Genomic DNA, 18200 nt, shown 5'->3' with positions numbered 1-18200 from the left:
ATATCTTACAGAAAATGACATTTGACCTCACCATGTGACCTCAGCAAGTATTGCAACATGATGTCTCATGGGCGAAACAAAAATATCAAAGCATTCATGTGTCACACGAGAAAAAGGAACATCACAGATTTGATTGTTAGATGCCAACAATATATTCCAAAACAGAAAACAATTTAATTTAAAATATAAACTGCGTGGAGAAAAAAAAATTATCAAGCATATTGGATGATGCAATTGATATCACAGTGAGGGAAAACAAAGACATATGGATAGATTGTATGGTTAATCAATTGATGGAAAGACGATTGGAAATGAATAAATAAATGAACCAAAGTACCGAAGAACAGCCAGCCGTCTCCATCGCCTAGAACCATAACTGACTGTCCCTTTTCATCTCGTCCATGTCCCAAGATGACATCAGCCTCACCGGCTCGGTCCATGGGGTGGATGTTGGCTGCATACTCCGGCATGTAATCGGCAAGCGTCGTCCAATCACGCCGGACATACCCGTCACTCGTCCAGTAGTGGTTCGAAGTCTCGATCATTGCAAACTCTCGATCTGTGACAAGAATAAAAGGGCATAGTTAAGAAAGCAGGTTTTCATTAGAGAGTAGAAAACAGCCACAAATCATTTCATGATGGTCAAATGTAAAACGTCTAAATTTCCAAACTTTCATGATGAGGAATCAAATAACTGTTGGTTGTTATAATGAATTTATGTCACATTTGCTAGCCTAAATTTTGAACAAAGAGTTAAAATCAAACCCTTTCATCGAGTTTATATGTATTTTCACTGCAAAAACACCCATTGTCATCATGTTTGTTTTTCTCACACTATCTATTTGGTGAAGTGTTATGATCAAACTCCATTGTATATTTCAACACTTAAGCGTGTGGTCTTCCCAGAACACCAAAGATATTTTTAACATGTTACACACAATGTTTGATACAGTAGTTGAATACACAATGAGAAGCTTTGCACTGTTCTTATCTTCTCTTTTTCTCTTCTATCAATCTCATCTCTTGCCTTTTCTTCTCAAACATTTTGTGCAATACATACATGTATGCTAACAGTTATGATTGTTTGTCAAATGTATTAATATGTATGTCAATGTACATGTGGTATTCACATTTTATATGCCCAAATTCAAATTATGTCTATTTTTTATGCATGACAATAAATCATCTTGAATCACTTACGTGTCATTCCAAAGAGAATGTGTCTCTCGTATGGTTTGACCGCACGACCCCAAATAACTAGATCATTGAACACTACAGAGACCGCTGAACCTTTAGAGCCGAACAAGGAGCCAAGGGTCATGGTGTCGTACGTGTTATCTGCATTTTCGCTCTGTAGAGATAAAAATATCAACATCCGGCAATAAAAATGGGTACTCAAGTCAATATGGGAGAAAGAAAATTCGGTGGGAGGACGGTGAAGGAAAAGAATTGGGGGAAAATTGTCGGAGGATGGATTGTGATGAATTTAGGCAAAGTGGAAGAGGAGGAGGGCGATTGTCGAGAGTGTAGGGTAATCTCGGTGAGCATTTCATTAAATATATCCTCTGAGCTTTTCACTGACAACTGTAAACCCTTGAATCTGATTGGCCGAGACCTTTCTAGTCAGTGATAATCACTGGTAAATTTTTCTCATGAAACATTCATAGAGTCACCCAATCCATCGATGAAATAAAATTGAACTCAACACACATTATTTGTATAACTGTTTGTTAAGATGGAGTAGTTCTTAAAATGAAAAAAAGTTAAAGTAAATAATTTTGGAGAAAAAATGTTGAATTTATAATGGATTTCTAATACAGGCATCCCATTCTATTCTCCCAATAGAGGTATAACCACAACGCAAGAAAGAACTTCAATTATGAAAAGAGATCACTTGCTGGTTTAATTATGATGTCATTTAAAGGTATTGGTATATTGAAAAGAATTGATGGAGACTTGGTTAAAACCTCTATCAAATTTCAAATCATTTTTCTAATAAATTTGAATCCCTCTTACAATTTTGCATCCTTTTTATATTGCTTTTGGTGTTGTTTAGGGATACATGGATCACATTAACAGTATGAATATTGAACAGTTGAGAAATAATAAAATAATGAAATAAATCAGATCAGAGTGATTATTAAAATCGTCAATCATCAAAGACATCTTACAGTTACTGTCGGTTCTGTAGAATACGTCTTCCCACCAAGATACACGATCAAGCCCTGACTATCAGACCAGGAAACCCCCAAATGAAGCCAGTTCTTGAATGCGAGAGCAGTCCTGGGTATTGTCACTTTACTGAGAGTTGAGCCATCGCACACTGGTGATACAAACATAAAATATCTGGTAAAAACAAACATTGCAATAACCATGGCAACATGACATTTTCTGAAATGTATTTAACAACAATAATGTCTAAAAAAGTAGTTTTTAATTAGGGGACAGTAGTGGACACTTAAAGCGGGGTGATGAATAAAAACATTGAAAAGATTTCACTGATAAAGTTACAATTATTTAATCTTAGGATAATGAAAAGTACTTCATGTCTATAATAATTATAATAATGATAATAATAATAAATACATTCATACAGCTTGCCAGACATAGCAACAAAATAAGTATATACATAACTGGATTCTAAATACAGCGTAATTTCATTATTAATTAAGTTGGAATCCAATAGGAATACAAGTGAAATTAGAATCAAATTAAAGTCGCAATTATAGCTTATGCCTCCTTATCATTAACATATGTTAAGGGAGTACATCTGTTACCAAGTCCCCAGAAAGAAACACCTTTGAATGTAATCACTTAGCAATCAGACCTGTTTCACAATTATGACATTGGAAAAAGCTAAGCAATGTTGCTGTTTTTCTTAAAAGTGAACATACCCTCTATAACAACCTCCTTCTTGCCAGAGAGTGCAATGTTGATCCCAACCCTCTCCCCGTTGACCGGGCCAGCAGTGGAGAATATAATTCCTTCCTGCATATCTGTCGGCTTTTCATTCATGCGGAACCAGAAGGCCAGCGTGAAACCAAGCGGGCATAGGCTAGGATCGCTCAGGCACCCGTCTGTAAAGTTCGCGATCTCGATGTAGGTGTCTACTCCGTCGATGGATGGGTACAGGCCTAGCTCAGCACGTCCAAAGGCAGCAGAGACGTTGAGGCCAGTGATGTCCAACTCACCAAGATTGTTGAGGGGAAAGTAGTGATCAGCTACCGTCGCGTAGTACGGATTGATCTCTGGCGTGATCACTAGAAAGGGGAAAGAATGCATTTACAGCGATTATGATTTACCAGTGATCTGGAATTATTGTAATAATCATAACTATCAGGAATCAAAAAAATAAATTACTATATAAGGAGGATAATTTGTACCTTGATGCTGTTAAATAATATTTCATTTAAGTACATTTGACATCAAATTACACTTTTCTCATACTTAGTTTTCACTGATTTTGCAACAAATCAGCAAGTCTTTGGAAACATGCCAATGACTACGTTCTGAATAACTTGCAAATACAACAGAATAGTGTTGTAATGATTTGCTCTGGAAAATGCAGTCATATACTTACAAAGAAATTGTGCTTTCAAGCTCTTGACGTTAGAATAATCGTAGTTGGGAGACAAATCTGCAGACAACCAACAATAAAACAGAAATATTGTGTTACAAGAGAACAATGTCAAGAAATGCTGCTGCTACATGCACTACTGTTACTACTACTACTACTACTACTACTACTACTACTACTACTACTACTACTACAACTACTACTAATACTACTATTACTACTACTACTACTACTACTACTACTACTACTACTACTACTACTACTACTACTACTACTACTACAACTACTACTAATACTACTATTACTACTACTACGACTACTAGTACTACGACTACTACTACTACTACTACTAGTACTAGTACTACTACTACTCCTACTCCTACTACTACTACTACTACTACTACTACTACTACTACTACTACTACTACTATTACTACTTCTACTACTACTACTACTACTACTACTATACTTCTACTACTACTACTACTACTAATACTACTATACTTCTTCTACTACTACTACTACTACTACTACTACGACGACGACTATACTACTACTACTACTAATACTACTATACTTCTTCTACTACTACTTCTACTACTACTACTACTACTACTACTACTACTACTACTACGACGACGACTATACTACTACTACTACTACTTCTACTACTACAACTACTTCTCTGTCATGTACTACTGCTTATACTACTGTCGTCATCATCACTAACACAATCATCTAAAAAAATCTTCCTATCACAAAGACAATCATGGCCTCATCTCTGAAAAGTACAAGCTGCTTAAAAAGGAATTCTTGTTCCGTACACGTACCTCCACACTGAAATAGCCTTTTTGATAATACCATCAGTAATGTCCATCAACTTTAAAATATTCAAAATTTCAATTAATCTCAACTTATATTTTGATATTGCTTGTTTGTTTTTGTGTTTATTACTGCATTAAAAATAATACAATACATAATATCAAAACGAAATATTGAAATGGAACAGTTATACCTTTCTCACAGCTATAGCCAGTGTATCCAAATGCACACTCGCACGTGTAGTAGGCTACCCAGTCTGTGCATGTTCCTCCATTTAGGCACGGGAAGGACTCGCATTCATCAATTTCTAGACAGAAAATAACACAACATAATGAATACAGCATACATGTAGGTATCTTGATCTGTGTGGTTGTTCAAAAAAAATCTGGTTTAGATACACCTTGCAATGGCAATTAAGATTTGGAGTATTAAGTATTGTGAATATTTTGAGACTGGTTTATATGGTCTGTATTGGCTGTATGGCTTAAATGTCTTAAATGGTTATGGCCTGTTGGAAGAGCAGTTTTCTAACTGAAGTGGCTACCCTGTGAAAATAAAACATTATCTTCATGGTCAGCACAGATCAGAGTCTTGGGGAATTGGAGCATTACAGAATCATGCATAAAACTTTTATACTTTATGAATGGTGAATCTGATATTTCGTAGCTAATGTAGAAAATATTACAAGTGGTTGCAATTAGAACATTATAAAGTTGGTCATTCATTTATAAACAGACACCATCTTCCTTCTGCAAATCATGGATCAAGTATCAACTTGGTCTCAATTCCTACATATATTAGGGTGTGTTGCAAGAAAAATAGTCAATAGGCGATCCATTTCAATATCAATTGCAAATTTACAACTGTAGCTCAATTTAAACCAAAGTAAATCAACAATGTATTCTTAATACGGGGAGCAGACAAGCGGGCAATCAACTCCAAATTTTCAAACAGTGGGAATAATTGAGATTAAATTTTGAACTTGAAATTCAAGTGCAACTGATATAACTGAATGCAGTATTCTTAATGCAACTTAGACTAGGGACACACAGGTAGGATCAATCTTCAATTATTAAACTAACATTGTAAAGCATCATAACTCTGAAAGATGAGCCCCAAGGTGTATTAATATGACTATCTGGAAAATGCCCATTAATATAAAATGACAGGAACTATATTCTGACATGGAAACATTGTTAATTCAGTCAGAAAACCAAAGTTTTTAATCTGGTTTTGTCATCATGAATGGGATGGCTGGATGCTTCATCAAATTCTTGCCCCTTTCCAACTTTCCACTCCGCCTGATTCAACATATTCTCCAACCCCAAAAGAACTCTCCTACCCCATCCAATACTTGGCCCCCATGTCTTCTTTGGTTGCCCCCCCCCCCATTCACTTACCCGTATCACAATGGGTTTCATTGTATCCAGGGAAGCAGTCACAGATATAAGCAGCCATCCCCGCATCATAGCAGTCGCCATAGACACACGGCTCAATCACACAGTTGTCCTCATCTAAATGCAAAAAAAAGGGAAAAAGGCCACACTTTATCATTATTTCATTCTAAATGAACTTCTCAGTATGAGTTTATATACCACTGACATATTTTCAAGAAAATCTTTATTTTCTTGCATGCTTGTTTTGACAATTCTTTGATATATGTGTTCTAGATATGCAAGGAAATTTTGTAAATCATTTCTCAGGGCAGATACACATTAAATCTAACACATCGTCTCATTTTTAAATGTTTTTTAAATTTCTAAGGAATAAAAGGTAAAATCCTTTGAGATTACATTGTTTCCTATTATGGTCAACCAAGAATTATTTCAAATACGTGAAATTTACATTGTGCTACTCTAGATAATGTCGAGTTTGTTAAACCCTGCAATCGAAGTCCATGATCATTCATTTGGGCAAAATCAAGAAAACAAAATGATGTTCACGTGTGTTCATTGAGGATTTGGTAAGGTAAACATTCACTTAGGCAATTCTGGGTAGAATTCCAATATCTAAATTACACACAAGATAGGCTCAGGTAGTAACTCAATTTTCCAAGAGATGAACGTGGATTGTTCCCGCATTCATGCACATATTATCAGTAGTTTGAATTAGATTGCTTCTACTCACCCCATCCACCCATGAGCCAGATAAGTTCATTTGTTGTATTGATCCATCTCGGGAGAAGGAAGAGTTCATCAAACATACCGGTGGAGTGAGCAGTAAAGGCAGCCCCGTTATACCGGCAACCCAAGGTCATTGTGTTGAGAACATCACTCAGACCAGTGGAACTACCAGAGGGGTCATTTCCTACTCTTGCTCTATCAAGAAACACCTGGGTTGACAAGATGTGAACACAAATAAAAAAAATGATAGAAACATGGATTGCTCAGTATCACTAAGACCAGTGAACATATCAGAAGGGTTGTTTCCCATTATTGTTTTTATTTAATTTAATTAATTTATTTAAACTATCTTATTTATTTCTTTCTTTCTTTATTCATTATTTCTATTATCTATTTATTATCATTTTTGTAATTATTTATTTATTATTATTATTTTTTTTTGGGGGGGAGGGGGGTTACACATAAATATACAGTGTGACTTACAGACAAACCGTGGGTAGAACTCCAAGCAAATCCTAAATTCTTCCAAAGGTCTGCAGGCATCAAGTTATTTAACTCTACAGAGAACGTGGTGGATCCGTCATTGACTTTTACTGTTATCTTCCTGGTTTCACGGTAGATACCAAAGCCACGAGCATCAGGCATTCCTGGAGTGAAAAATTATCAAAAGTGATAAGTCGGCACTGAACCACAATTCAATATTATAGCAGTGACTATGATATCATGCCTTTCTCCTCCTCTTCCTCCACCTTTAAACCTGAACTAGATCTTCTTCTTCTTATTCCAATTCTGACCCGAACTAGTACCTTTAAATTTACCTTTCAGTGATGAATCCTTATGCAAATTAACCCTGTATCAATGGAGGAACATGTGTGGAGGATTGACATACGGTAGGTTCACTTCTGTATTTCTTCTTGCGACCTATCTTCACGTTGCTCTTTCTCTTTTATCAAATATTTTAGCACTAATATTCTCTTACATAATATATATGTGCAAAGGGGATAGGGATAGATTCATGTGCATGTGGCTTCCTAGGTATGGCATGCCAAAGAGGGTACGTATTACTTGGTGTAATGGTGGAAGGGAACTTCTTTCCTTTTCGCCTTCTCTTAGCTTAGGGTCCTTCTTCCATGCTCACAGTTCTGACAAATAAGTTTTAATGCTCTCAGAATATCCAGTTTTGAGCAATTCATTAAGTGAAACTAGAATGGAGAAAGAGGGAGGTTGGGTATACAAAAAAGGTAATTCTTTACGGAATTTTTTCTGGACTTTCTTAATTTTGTGTCTTGTTTATATGTGATGAAAAGTGATGAAAAGAAGTTCATCAGAAAAGGAAAGGATAAATGGTGAAAAATTAAAGTCATGGAGAGAAGAAATTATGAAGGGGAAAAAGAGAATGATCAAAAAGGAAGAGCCATGAATGAAATGATGATATCCAAGGCTGCTAGAAAGCAATACATTGTTTGAAGTGTTTGGAAATTCCCAGCTTATCTTACCACTGCTCATGATATATACTGGTCCGGATTCCTTTATTTCATCCTCGGTTAGACGGATCCAGACTGACATGGCAAAACCTTCTGTGCAGAGACTAGGATCGCTGTAGCATGAACCGGTAAAATCTCCAAAGTCTATGCAATCGTCGGTGCCGTTAAATCGGGTGCGAATGGAATTACCCGAGATGGAATAGTTCTGTAGTACGGCCAGTCCAGGGAAGGCGTTGTACATGCTCATGTTGACATTTTGGTTTGGGTAACTATCATCGCCAGTTTCATTGAAGGTATCAAATGACCAGTATAGAGAACCGGAAAAATAATTCGAAGTATAGAGGTAGGCCGCATCTAGAAAGGTAATAATCAGGGGTAAAAGAAAATGAGCATGCATGTACTACTCCTTTCTCTCAGTCGGACAAATTGTTACTTTCACTGTATTATGTGACTTTGCTATCTAATGATAGTTACTATGGTATCTATGCTCAACAGCATATCAACAGCAAGGATTTCATGAAAGTTACCGTTGGATACCATAATCATAAAAGTGACCATAATGCAGTGGGGTAATTAAAGGTTATAAAGTATATGTGAAATTAATTTAAACCATCCAATAGGTATTATTAAATTGAAGAGATGTATTATTGACAAAAGTAAAATAAAAATAGATCAAGTTATATTGTGTATTTTCTTAAAGTAGAATCAGCTGAACTTAACTACAACAAGTATAATAAGCAGCCAATCCTTTAGTAGTTTACCCTACAATGCAATGGGAAAAAAAATCCATGAAGTTAAAAAGCTTATAAAATGTTTACTGTCCAACAATGAAGCCTTCATTTAAAATCTTTCACATAAAAAAGGAAATCATCTACACAAACATGTTATTATTGAGGTAGATTTCACTGTATACCCTAAAAAATATTCTGGTCAGGAAAAGTTTGGCCTTTCTGGTTTATAATACATACCTTTGTCGCAGTTTTTGTCCCAGTAGCCATATTCACAATCACATATGTAGTCATCGATGAGATCAATGCAAGTTCCCACAAAAGAGCATGTCACGTTGTAATCTATGCATTCATTGATCTCTGCAAAGGAAACATCAAGAAGTAAATCACAGAATGTCTTTCAAAATATATCAAGTTTGCCCAACTTTCACTTCCTCCTCAATTCAATTCCCATGGACAGACAAAATATTTCTTTTGTTTATTTTGATCAATTGTTTCTTGAAGACACATATAAGGAAAATAGGCATAATCTAATAATTCTGATATTCAAATTTGTTTGTTTGCTTTCTATCAACTTTACGCATCAATCATTGTCTGTTTCTGTTTCATAAAAAAATAATCAAATAAAAGGACAAGTGAATTCAGATCTAGTGTTGGTATTAGATCTAAAATTAAGTGCAGAACAGAGGTAGAATACAAACTTTGGATTCAAGTTTATAACTTCATTATTGTTCTGAGGTTATGTTCTTTGTCCCAGTACCTTCATCAGCTTTGAACACTTTGATCGCTAAAGAGTAGTTATAGCTAATTTTAACAGCAGCATTAGTTCAAGTTTGGTATTATGTTTATTTGCCGCAAGAATCGCACCAGTCCTGTGTCCAGCAACATGCTTGAAATCATCCACGGTAACATGTAAGTAGTTTTGACATACCTACACATCTGACTCCATTTCCAGAGTAACCAGCAAAACAGGTACAGATGAAGTCTCCGATGGTATTGGTGCAATTGGCAAAGGTTGGATGACAGTTATCGGTTTCTTCCACACATTCATTAGTGTCTTTACAAGAAATATACAGAAATATGATCAGGTCAATAAGATAGTAATACAGGCATCATCATCAAATTTGAATTTTTCTGATAAACATATGAAATGATAAATTCATGGACATCATAATAATCATCATCATGGACATCATCATCATCATAGCTGGCATCACATCATTGTCACATTTTGTTTCATAATTATAAAAAAGAACATCAATGAATATCATCATCATCATCACTACCATTATCATCACCACCACCACCATCCAATCCATCGTTATCATACTCAAAATTTTCATAATCATCAAAATAATCATTATCATGATTGCATAAGTTATTTTCATACTCAGTTTTTCTTTCTATCTTCCCTCTCCTATCTCTGCTCATATTGCCTTACCATTGCAGTAAGTGACACCATCACCATGATATCCGCTATTGCAAGCACAGTCAAAGGATCCGTATGTGTTGGTGCAGTTCCCAGTATTGTTCAGACAGTTAAGAGTACCTAATGTACACTCATCGTTATCTGAAAAGCAAGAAGTCATACAAGTCTTAAAATATTCAACTCTAGTTTGGCCATATTCTATTTCTGGAGTAAGAATGATTTAATGCTTCAAATATGCTACATGATGAGAATTAGTCTTGCTTCACAGGCCATTTAACAAGTGTAAGGAGATAGGGGGTGTTGCGGAAGGCCTATTACATAAACCTCTTTTCAAAATACAATGGTACCTTTTTGCACTTTATAATAATTACATAATTAAACTGGCTAAATTTTTCCTCTTCACCTTAAATCTATTACAAAATTATTAACTAATTGAAAAACACACACAATATTTTGGTTCTCTAATCTCCCTAAATATACTAGCATTCCTCCACATCCAAGCATTAGTCAAAATATAGGTCTTGCCAAGCTATGCCTATGAAAGAAATAAACCATAATAACAAACATAACCTACTTTCAACAAAGTATGTGAACAAAGTACATTAGCCACATTATCCCACACATAAGTTGTTGGAGAGTTTAAGTAAAATGAGTGAAAACATTCTTTTCAGATATCATTTTTATACCATTATGATTACTATTCTAAAACAATTAAATTGTGGGACTCATTTCCAACCCTAGTATATGAACTATGTCACTTCCTGGAGAGTGAAAGCAGAGTGATTATAATTTGTGCTGATTTTATCCATTTTTTTTCTGATTTTATCAATGACAACTTCTTAGTAACCAATCTGTTACAAAATAAAACCAAGTAGTGAAACGGCATAAAATGAAGAAGAAGAAACTCACCGTTGCATACCCAGCCAGATCCAGAGAAGCCATCATTACACGTGCAGACGTACGAACCGATCGTGTTATTACACATGGCCTGGGAGTGGCAGGAATCAGTGCCTCCACCACATTCATCGATATCTGAAAAATATATATGGAAAATGATGAAGGGGATTTACAAATTAAGATTGAACTTTAGGAGAAAGTAGCAAGGTTCTGATCGAACCCCCCTCTAAAGAAAGGGGGGGGGGGAGTCATTAGTGCTCATGTTTTTTCTAGCTTCCATGACTTTAACAATGATTTAAAGGTAACCGTAAAAGACAGTAATTGCAGCAAATATTATTATTTCAAGAAAAAGTCTTTTAAATCAAGGTTAATTGTCAAAATATTATCATCATACATCTAGATCTGGTACATTAATGTAAACTTATCTTTGTAACAAGTGGAATGCCTCTGGCCGTCTCACCTGCACCACGCGGTTCAATATAGCAGCAGTGCTGACTTTGAATACTACTCTAACTCGCACAAGATGTTCAGTGATACATGGTTACTCTTATGTCCACTTTTTATGAACTAGACCAATAAACTTACAGAGATATGATGGTTATTCAACAAAAAACCCCAACATGGCCAAAGTTCATTGACCTTACATGACCTGTGACCTTGATCATGTGACCTGAAACTCGCACAGGATGTTCAGTGATACTTGATTACTCTTATGTACAAGTTTCATGAATCAGATCCATAAACTTTCAAAGTTATGATGGTAATTCAACAGATACACCCAGTTCAGCCAAAGTTCATTGACCTTTGACCTTGGTCATGTGACCTGAAACGCGCACAGGATGTTCAAAGATACTTGATTACTATAATATCCAAGTTTAATGAACTAGACCAATAAACTTTCAAAGTTATGATGGTAATTCAACAGATACCCCCAATTCAGCCAAAGTTCATTGACCCTAAATGACCTTTGACCTTAATCATGAGACCTGAAACTTGCACAAAATGTTCAGTGATGCTTGATTACTATTATGTCCAAGTTTCATGAATCAGATCCATAAACTTTCAAAGTTATGATGGGAATTCAACAGATATCCGCAATTCAGCCAAAGTTCATTGACCCTAAATGACCTTTGACCTTGGTCATGTGACGTGAAACTCGTGCAGGATGTTCAGTGATACTTGATTAACCTTATGTCCAAGTTTCATGAACTAGGTCCATATATTTTCTAAGTTCTGATGACATTTCAAAAACTTAACCTCAGGTTAAGATTTCGATGTTGATCCCTCCAACATGGTCTAAGTTCATTGACCCTAAATGACCTTTGACCTTGGTCATGTGACATGAAACTCTAATAGGATGTTCAGTAATACTTGATTAACCTTATGGCCAAGTTTTATTAACTAGGTCCATATACTTTCTAAGTTATGACGTCATTTCAAAAACTTAACCTCAGGTTAAGATTTGATGTTGACGCCGCCGCCGTCGGAAAAGCGGCGCCTATAGTCTCACTCTGCTTCGCAGGTGAGACAAAAATCATGAAATCTTAGCTCAAAATTGATAATTCTGATGGTCACTAAACACAGAAATGCATATATGTAACAGTGTATTAATATTGCTTCGAAAAGTACCTGACGTTTGACAGAATTTGTGCTTATATTTTCTCAAATCTAGGCAATTACACATTTTCTTCCAGAGCCATTTGCCACATATTTTTTTATTCATACATACAAACATATTGGTGATAAAATCATTGGATGATCTTTTAACCAGTGTCTCACTTGAGATAATTAACAAAACTGGTATTTATCTTTAAAGTGTGTGGTATATTATAGAAATGAGAAACATGTATGCTGGTGTGTTTCAGTTACATCATTAGTTTAGATTGTCTCCCTTTGCCTACAGAATGAGACCACTTCTCATGTGTGATCATCATCATTATGATTTCACTTAGATCATCCATTTATTGCATACGACAGTATTCGATAGAGGTGATACATTCATCATTCCTACTTCAAATAAGAATGAAATCAGGCATCTATCAAAAATAATAAATTGAGGTGGCCATTTGCTTTGACTTCCAGATGTTAACTGAATAATGATTTGATATCATTAAAGAACAAGAAACAAAGAACTAATCAGATACCTGTACAATTGTTGACACCATCACCCTCGTAACCGTTGACACACGCACATGAGAAAGTGCCGATTCCATTTTGGCATTGAGAAAGACCAGACAGGCAGTTGTCAATTCCAAGACTACATTCATCCATGTCTGTTGAAAACAATATCATAAAACAGTTATTGTTGATTTATTGTGGACATTAAACTGTTTCTGTGGTTGCGGCATCATTGCTGTTTATTTTCAATCACCCATAAAATTGTTGATATCTAAACATAATCATCAGTGCCACTGTTGAAAAATTGTGTCTTCCTTGAAACCACAATCACCACCATTATCATCAGCAGCAGCATCATCGTCATCATCATCATAATCATCATCATCAACATCACCATCATCATCATCATCACCATCATCATCATCATCATCATCATCATCTACAAGTGATTATTACCATAATTATTGTTGTCATTATTATTATTAATTTATCATCGACACCACTGCCAACACCTAACTACCACCATCGAGGCATCAATACCTGTTCACTACAACCCACATATCATAACAATCCTCATGACTATCATCATCATAGGTCTCATCACCATCAGTATGATTGAAATTGACATTCCCAGCATGACCATCTTCATCATTCACTAGAGGTCTTATAATCATCATTATTGTTATCATCAGGATTGAAATTAACATCACATGATCATCACCACCACCTCAAACGCTATCATAATCATCATCCCGGTGGGTGTTTCATAAAGCTGTTTGTAAGTTAAGAGCGACTTTATGAACGACTGGTGATTCATTCTTGTGGTACATGGTATATTGAATTGGCGATGGTTTAAGAGAAGGGTTTTGTAAGAAGGGTTCACCAGTCGTTCTTAAAGTCGCTCTTAACTTACGAGCAGCTTTATGAAACGGGCCCCTGGCCATAATAACTATTCCCACCAGCACCATTAACCTCATCATCACCCTCTTAGTCATCATCACCATTAACATCACCACCCTAAGTTTCGTCACTTACTACTTACCACTACATGATTCACCATCCCCGGTGTATCCTGCATTGCATACACATACGTAGCTCCCAACGCTATCTGTACATGTCGCTCTGTAGTGACAGGTATCTGTTCCATCAGAGCATTCATCAATATCTGACAGGAAAAAAAATCATTCATAAATAAGAAACTTTTTTTTAACCCAAGATCAAATTGTGAGCATGTGATAATGCAAAAATAATGTAAGGATGAAATAATGGAAGTTTGAGGTCTACTGGGCATAGTTAAAAGTGAGCCTGGCTCATAAACCAGTGGCAATGAACCTCTAAATATTTCAATGATAACTATATCAGGATCATGGCAGGGTAGATTTCCACAACAAAAATGTGATTCAAATCATTTAACCTTTATTTCTTATTTCGAACTTTCACAATTTTAAGACAACTTAAATGTCGCTTTTTAAATTGTGTCCTCTTCTATTTATGCACATAAATAAAGTTCAACCTCATCTATCATAGTAAAGATAAAAAGTGGTCAGATGATCAAATTAACAAATCTACAAATGAATGAATGAATCATGAGATCGAAATATGAATGAATTATCAGAATGAAAGAATGAAACTGAACAACAAACTTACTGCTACACCCGGTGCCGCTGTTACGGCCATCTCCCTCATAGCCTGCGTCACAGTCGCACGTATAATTCCCCGGGATGTTTACACACGTAGCTTGTGAAGACAAGCAATCGTCGGTTCCATCAGTACACTCATTGATATCTAAAATGGTATGATGAGAAATTATTTCTTATGGATGTAAAAACTTTCAAATAGGAGACAGAGTGGAACTAAATCTAACAATAAAAAGAAAGGTGTAAAGAGAAGAAAAGATAAATACATTTCAAAGGATAGAGTTAGAAGAAGGCCACAAATGAAGAACTTTGACAAAAATACATTTATTATGATTGCCTTGCCTTCATATGACTTAAATTGAGAGTAGAGGGATGTCGTAAGCACACGTTTGTCCAAGGCAAATGAAAGCCAAAACTGGAAAGGCATATTTAAAGAGTAGATTGTCTATATTTCTTTGTAAACAGTCACTCTTTATCAAATGACTTTTGCTTTCATAAGTACATGTATACATGTTATATTCATTCATATATCTATTCACACTATAAATTTATCAGAAATGAAATCATTCATAAAATTCATTGATTACGGATCAATCTCTTACTGATTAATAAATACTCAATTTACCATCACAAGTTCCACTATTATCTTCAAAGCCAGGTGCACACACGCAGTCATAAGAACCGATTGTATTTGAACATCGCTCTGAGACGGGATCACAGGAATGGTCATCATTTGCGCATTCATCGTAATCTGAAATGGGATACAATTAAAGTTGCACCGTAAACATACTGGACATATCATAGGCATTTACTATAACTTGTAAAGTAACATAGTTTAGCCATTCTTTGTACATGTATTAGATACTCTTAAAATCAAATATTCAATATCGCAAGTCACAAGAACATGATATACAGTATCTTCTTCAAGCATGACTATCCATCAAAGATTCATGTTTAACGTGTGTGGTCATAGCTTGACTGAATATGACTGTGAAGAAATGAGTCAAATTTCAAATAACTCAACCTTAAAAGTGCAAAATTTTAGAATCATTTTCACTCAAGTTACAATAAAAAGTTGGGATTTATTTTCACTTAATGGCATCAGGTGAGCAAAGGAACAGTTATGTGACTAATAATGTGAGATGTGTGGTTGTCTGCTATGCTGACAGAGCTATATATATATATCAATGCAAAAGGCATGGTTCATTATGGGAAAATGGAGTCTGGAGTAGGTGTACAGGTTGCTGCACCGCAGGGGCCCACAAGCTGGAAAGGGAATGAAACCTCTCTTCATGTGACAGCTATTTGGGGCCGCAAAGGATAGCGTAAAGGGAGTTGGGAGCATCTTAAGTAGATGGCAAGTTGTTGGATGGTACTCATGGTAGTGGTCTGGTAAGACAACATCTGTTTTGGGAGAATCAGGGAATGGTATTTGGTTTTTGATGGAGATATCTTTTATGATTGTGGGTACACGTTATCAACCGTGGCCGAGTGGTCTAAGGCGCCTGGCTATACATGGAAAGTCCGGGGTTCGATCCCCGTCCGCGGCACCTATGCATGCGTGAGCAAGGCATTTAATCTACAATGCTCTTTTATCCTGCTTTCAAATAAATGGAAATGCTGTATGCATTGTTGGTAACTAGGTGTGCACTTGTTTTGTTTAAAAAAAAAAAAAAAAAAAACCTACATGTATTGTAGCCAGTTGGTGATGAGCAATCGGGTGAACATCGTTACGTTGATGTGTGTTTAAACTATGTTGGCAAGATCCATCTGCAATCAATTTGATGGGGATCGAGTACCAAATGGGGCGAGGTAGTTGAGGGATTATTACAAAAAAAAATCAATAATTTATATGTCAAAAAGTGAATGTAAGTTTGGTCTCTCTAGACGTAGAATTCTAATCTCTATTTCTCTCTCTCCATTCCTTTGACACTTTAAATGAGACTGAGAGACTGCATTACTTTAGAATGACAGCAATTACTGTCTTGATAAAAGATGTCACAACAATCATCCACAAGTGATGATTAATTTAATTGCATTCTGACACCATATTCTAATTGATCTCTGTCCTGATAGGATTCAATGGTTTCTACCTGGAAGTTCTTTCAATGGCCATGTTTATAACAACTTCGGATAGAGAAGAAAAGTGGAAGCTACACAGATGCTGAGAATGAGACAGGCCGAGGTAAGTCACTGCTTTTGTTCTTTAGTTTTACCATGATTTTTGATTTTGTTTTAGTGCATTGCCAAGTCGGTATAACAATTTTTTTTTTATTTATAAATTTTCCTTAGATTTAATTTCGACAAAAATCGGAGAGCCTCGTCGGGGGCTTTTGGTGTTGTTAACCCCGGCCCCTCGGACAACGTCAACGACAACGGACCCTCATCGTCATCTAGGAACATGAGGAAAAAAACGTTAAAATCGAGGCCAAGTATTGGGAGCCCGGGGAAACGGCTCCACGGTAAAACCTCCCGCAATTACACTCTTGCCACGCTCCCCGGCCCCCGCTCCAAATCCAAAGGTTCAGCCGCACAAAAGGCAAAGCCACCTGACATTTAACGTTAAACCTTGATGAAGCAGCTCCTCTTCCAAGCTAAACAGAAGTGCCGTACCGTTATCAAAATATGCAAAGATTACCTGCAGAGTCCGGAAAGCTTTTGGTGACCAAAGCTTAGTTTTTAGGCATTAAGTCCGAATCATCCGCCCGGATCATCCGTCAGGGAACTACGACAGCCGCTAACTCAGTTCTACAATGTTTACGTTCGTTACACCGTCGCACAGTGGGCCAGAATGAACCCAAAGTGCGACAAAACCCTTTTTTCACATATTTATACGATTAAATTTGGTAGATAGGGGTAATTTCACCCGTAGAATTCAATAAAAGTATTTTCAAATATTGATGACGTCATTAAAATACTGTTTTCTGATTGGCTGTTAACATTTGAGAAGAAATTACATGTTTCTAATTCTACAATAATTTTCAAATTTTCAGAAACTAGTTTTAGAGAAATTTCAGCAATAAGGAAGCATATTAGCAAACAGCAAACACATAAACAGGCAAACAAACAAAAAAAAAGTCTGTGCTCGGGGTACAAACAATTCAATTTGTGACTTGAGTATCGCTTAACCCTAAAAAGACTGGGGGCTGATTCAGCCCCCCCCCCCTCGACATTTTTCGCGATAAATCCGCCGCGCAAATTTTTTTGACCGCGTCGCTCACTGACTTTTTACTTTCAAGTCTCGGGCAACTTTTGAGACCAAAATTGTGACCCCCGGGTACTCGGTTCCGAAATTACGCAACATTTTGTAAGTGCATGCAGACCCCAAATTACTCAAAAACGTGAATTTGTGTACAAATCCAATGCAAATAGTGTTTTCAGCCAA

At 36.2% G+C, this 18200-nt stretch overlaps 1 protein-coding gene across 1 annotated transcript in view; it reads right to left on the bottom strand.

Annotated features, from left to right (window-relative positions):
* Nucleotides 1–18200, bottom strand: part of LOC121407426 — a 59812-nt gene that overhangs the window by 37718 nt on the left and 3894 nt on the right. The window contains exons 3-20 of the mRNA XM_041598493.1: nt 15441–15566; nt 14826–14963; nt 14221–14343; nt 13205–13333; nt 11073–11195; nt 10176–10304; nt 9666–9791; nt 8975–9094; nt 8019–8360; nt 7006–7169; nt 6527–6731; nt 5800–5913; nt 4593–4706; nt 3581–3637; nt 2895–3260; nt 2172–2323; nt 1201–1351; nt 338–559 (exon numbers count right to left, since the gene is read on the bottom strand). Coding sequence (XP_041454427.1) covers nt 338–559; nt 1201–1351; nt 2172–2323; nt 2895–3260; nt 3581–3637; nt 4593–4706; nt 5800–5913; nt 6527–6731; nt 7006–7169; nt 8019–8360; nt 8975–9094; nt 9666–9791; nt 10176–10304; nt 11073–11195; nt 13205–13333; nt 14221–14343; nt 14826–14963; nt 15441–15566 — 2901 coding nt within the window. The remainder of the gene's footprint in view (nt 1–337; nt 560–1200; nt 1352–2171; nt 2324–2894; nt 3261–3580; nt 3638–4592; nt 4707–5799; nt 5914–6526; nt 6732–7005; nt 7170–8018; nt 8361–8974; nt 9095–9665; nt 9792–10175; nt 10305–11072; nt 11196–13204; nt 13334–14220; nt 14344–14825; nt 14964–15440; nt 15567–18200) is intronic.

Source organism: Lytechinus variegatus, chromosome 2 (genome assembly GCF_018143015.1).
Source record: "Lytechinus variegatus isolate NC3 chromosome 2, Lvar_3.0, whole genome shotgun sequence".
Lineage (NCBI taxonomy): Eukaryota > Metazoa > Echinodermata > Echinoidea > Temnopleuroida > Toxopneustidae > Lytechinus > Lytechinus variegatus.
This window is presented reverse-complemented; position numbering and strand designations above follow the sequence as displayed.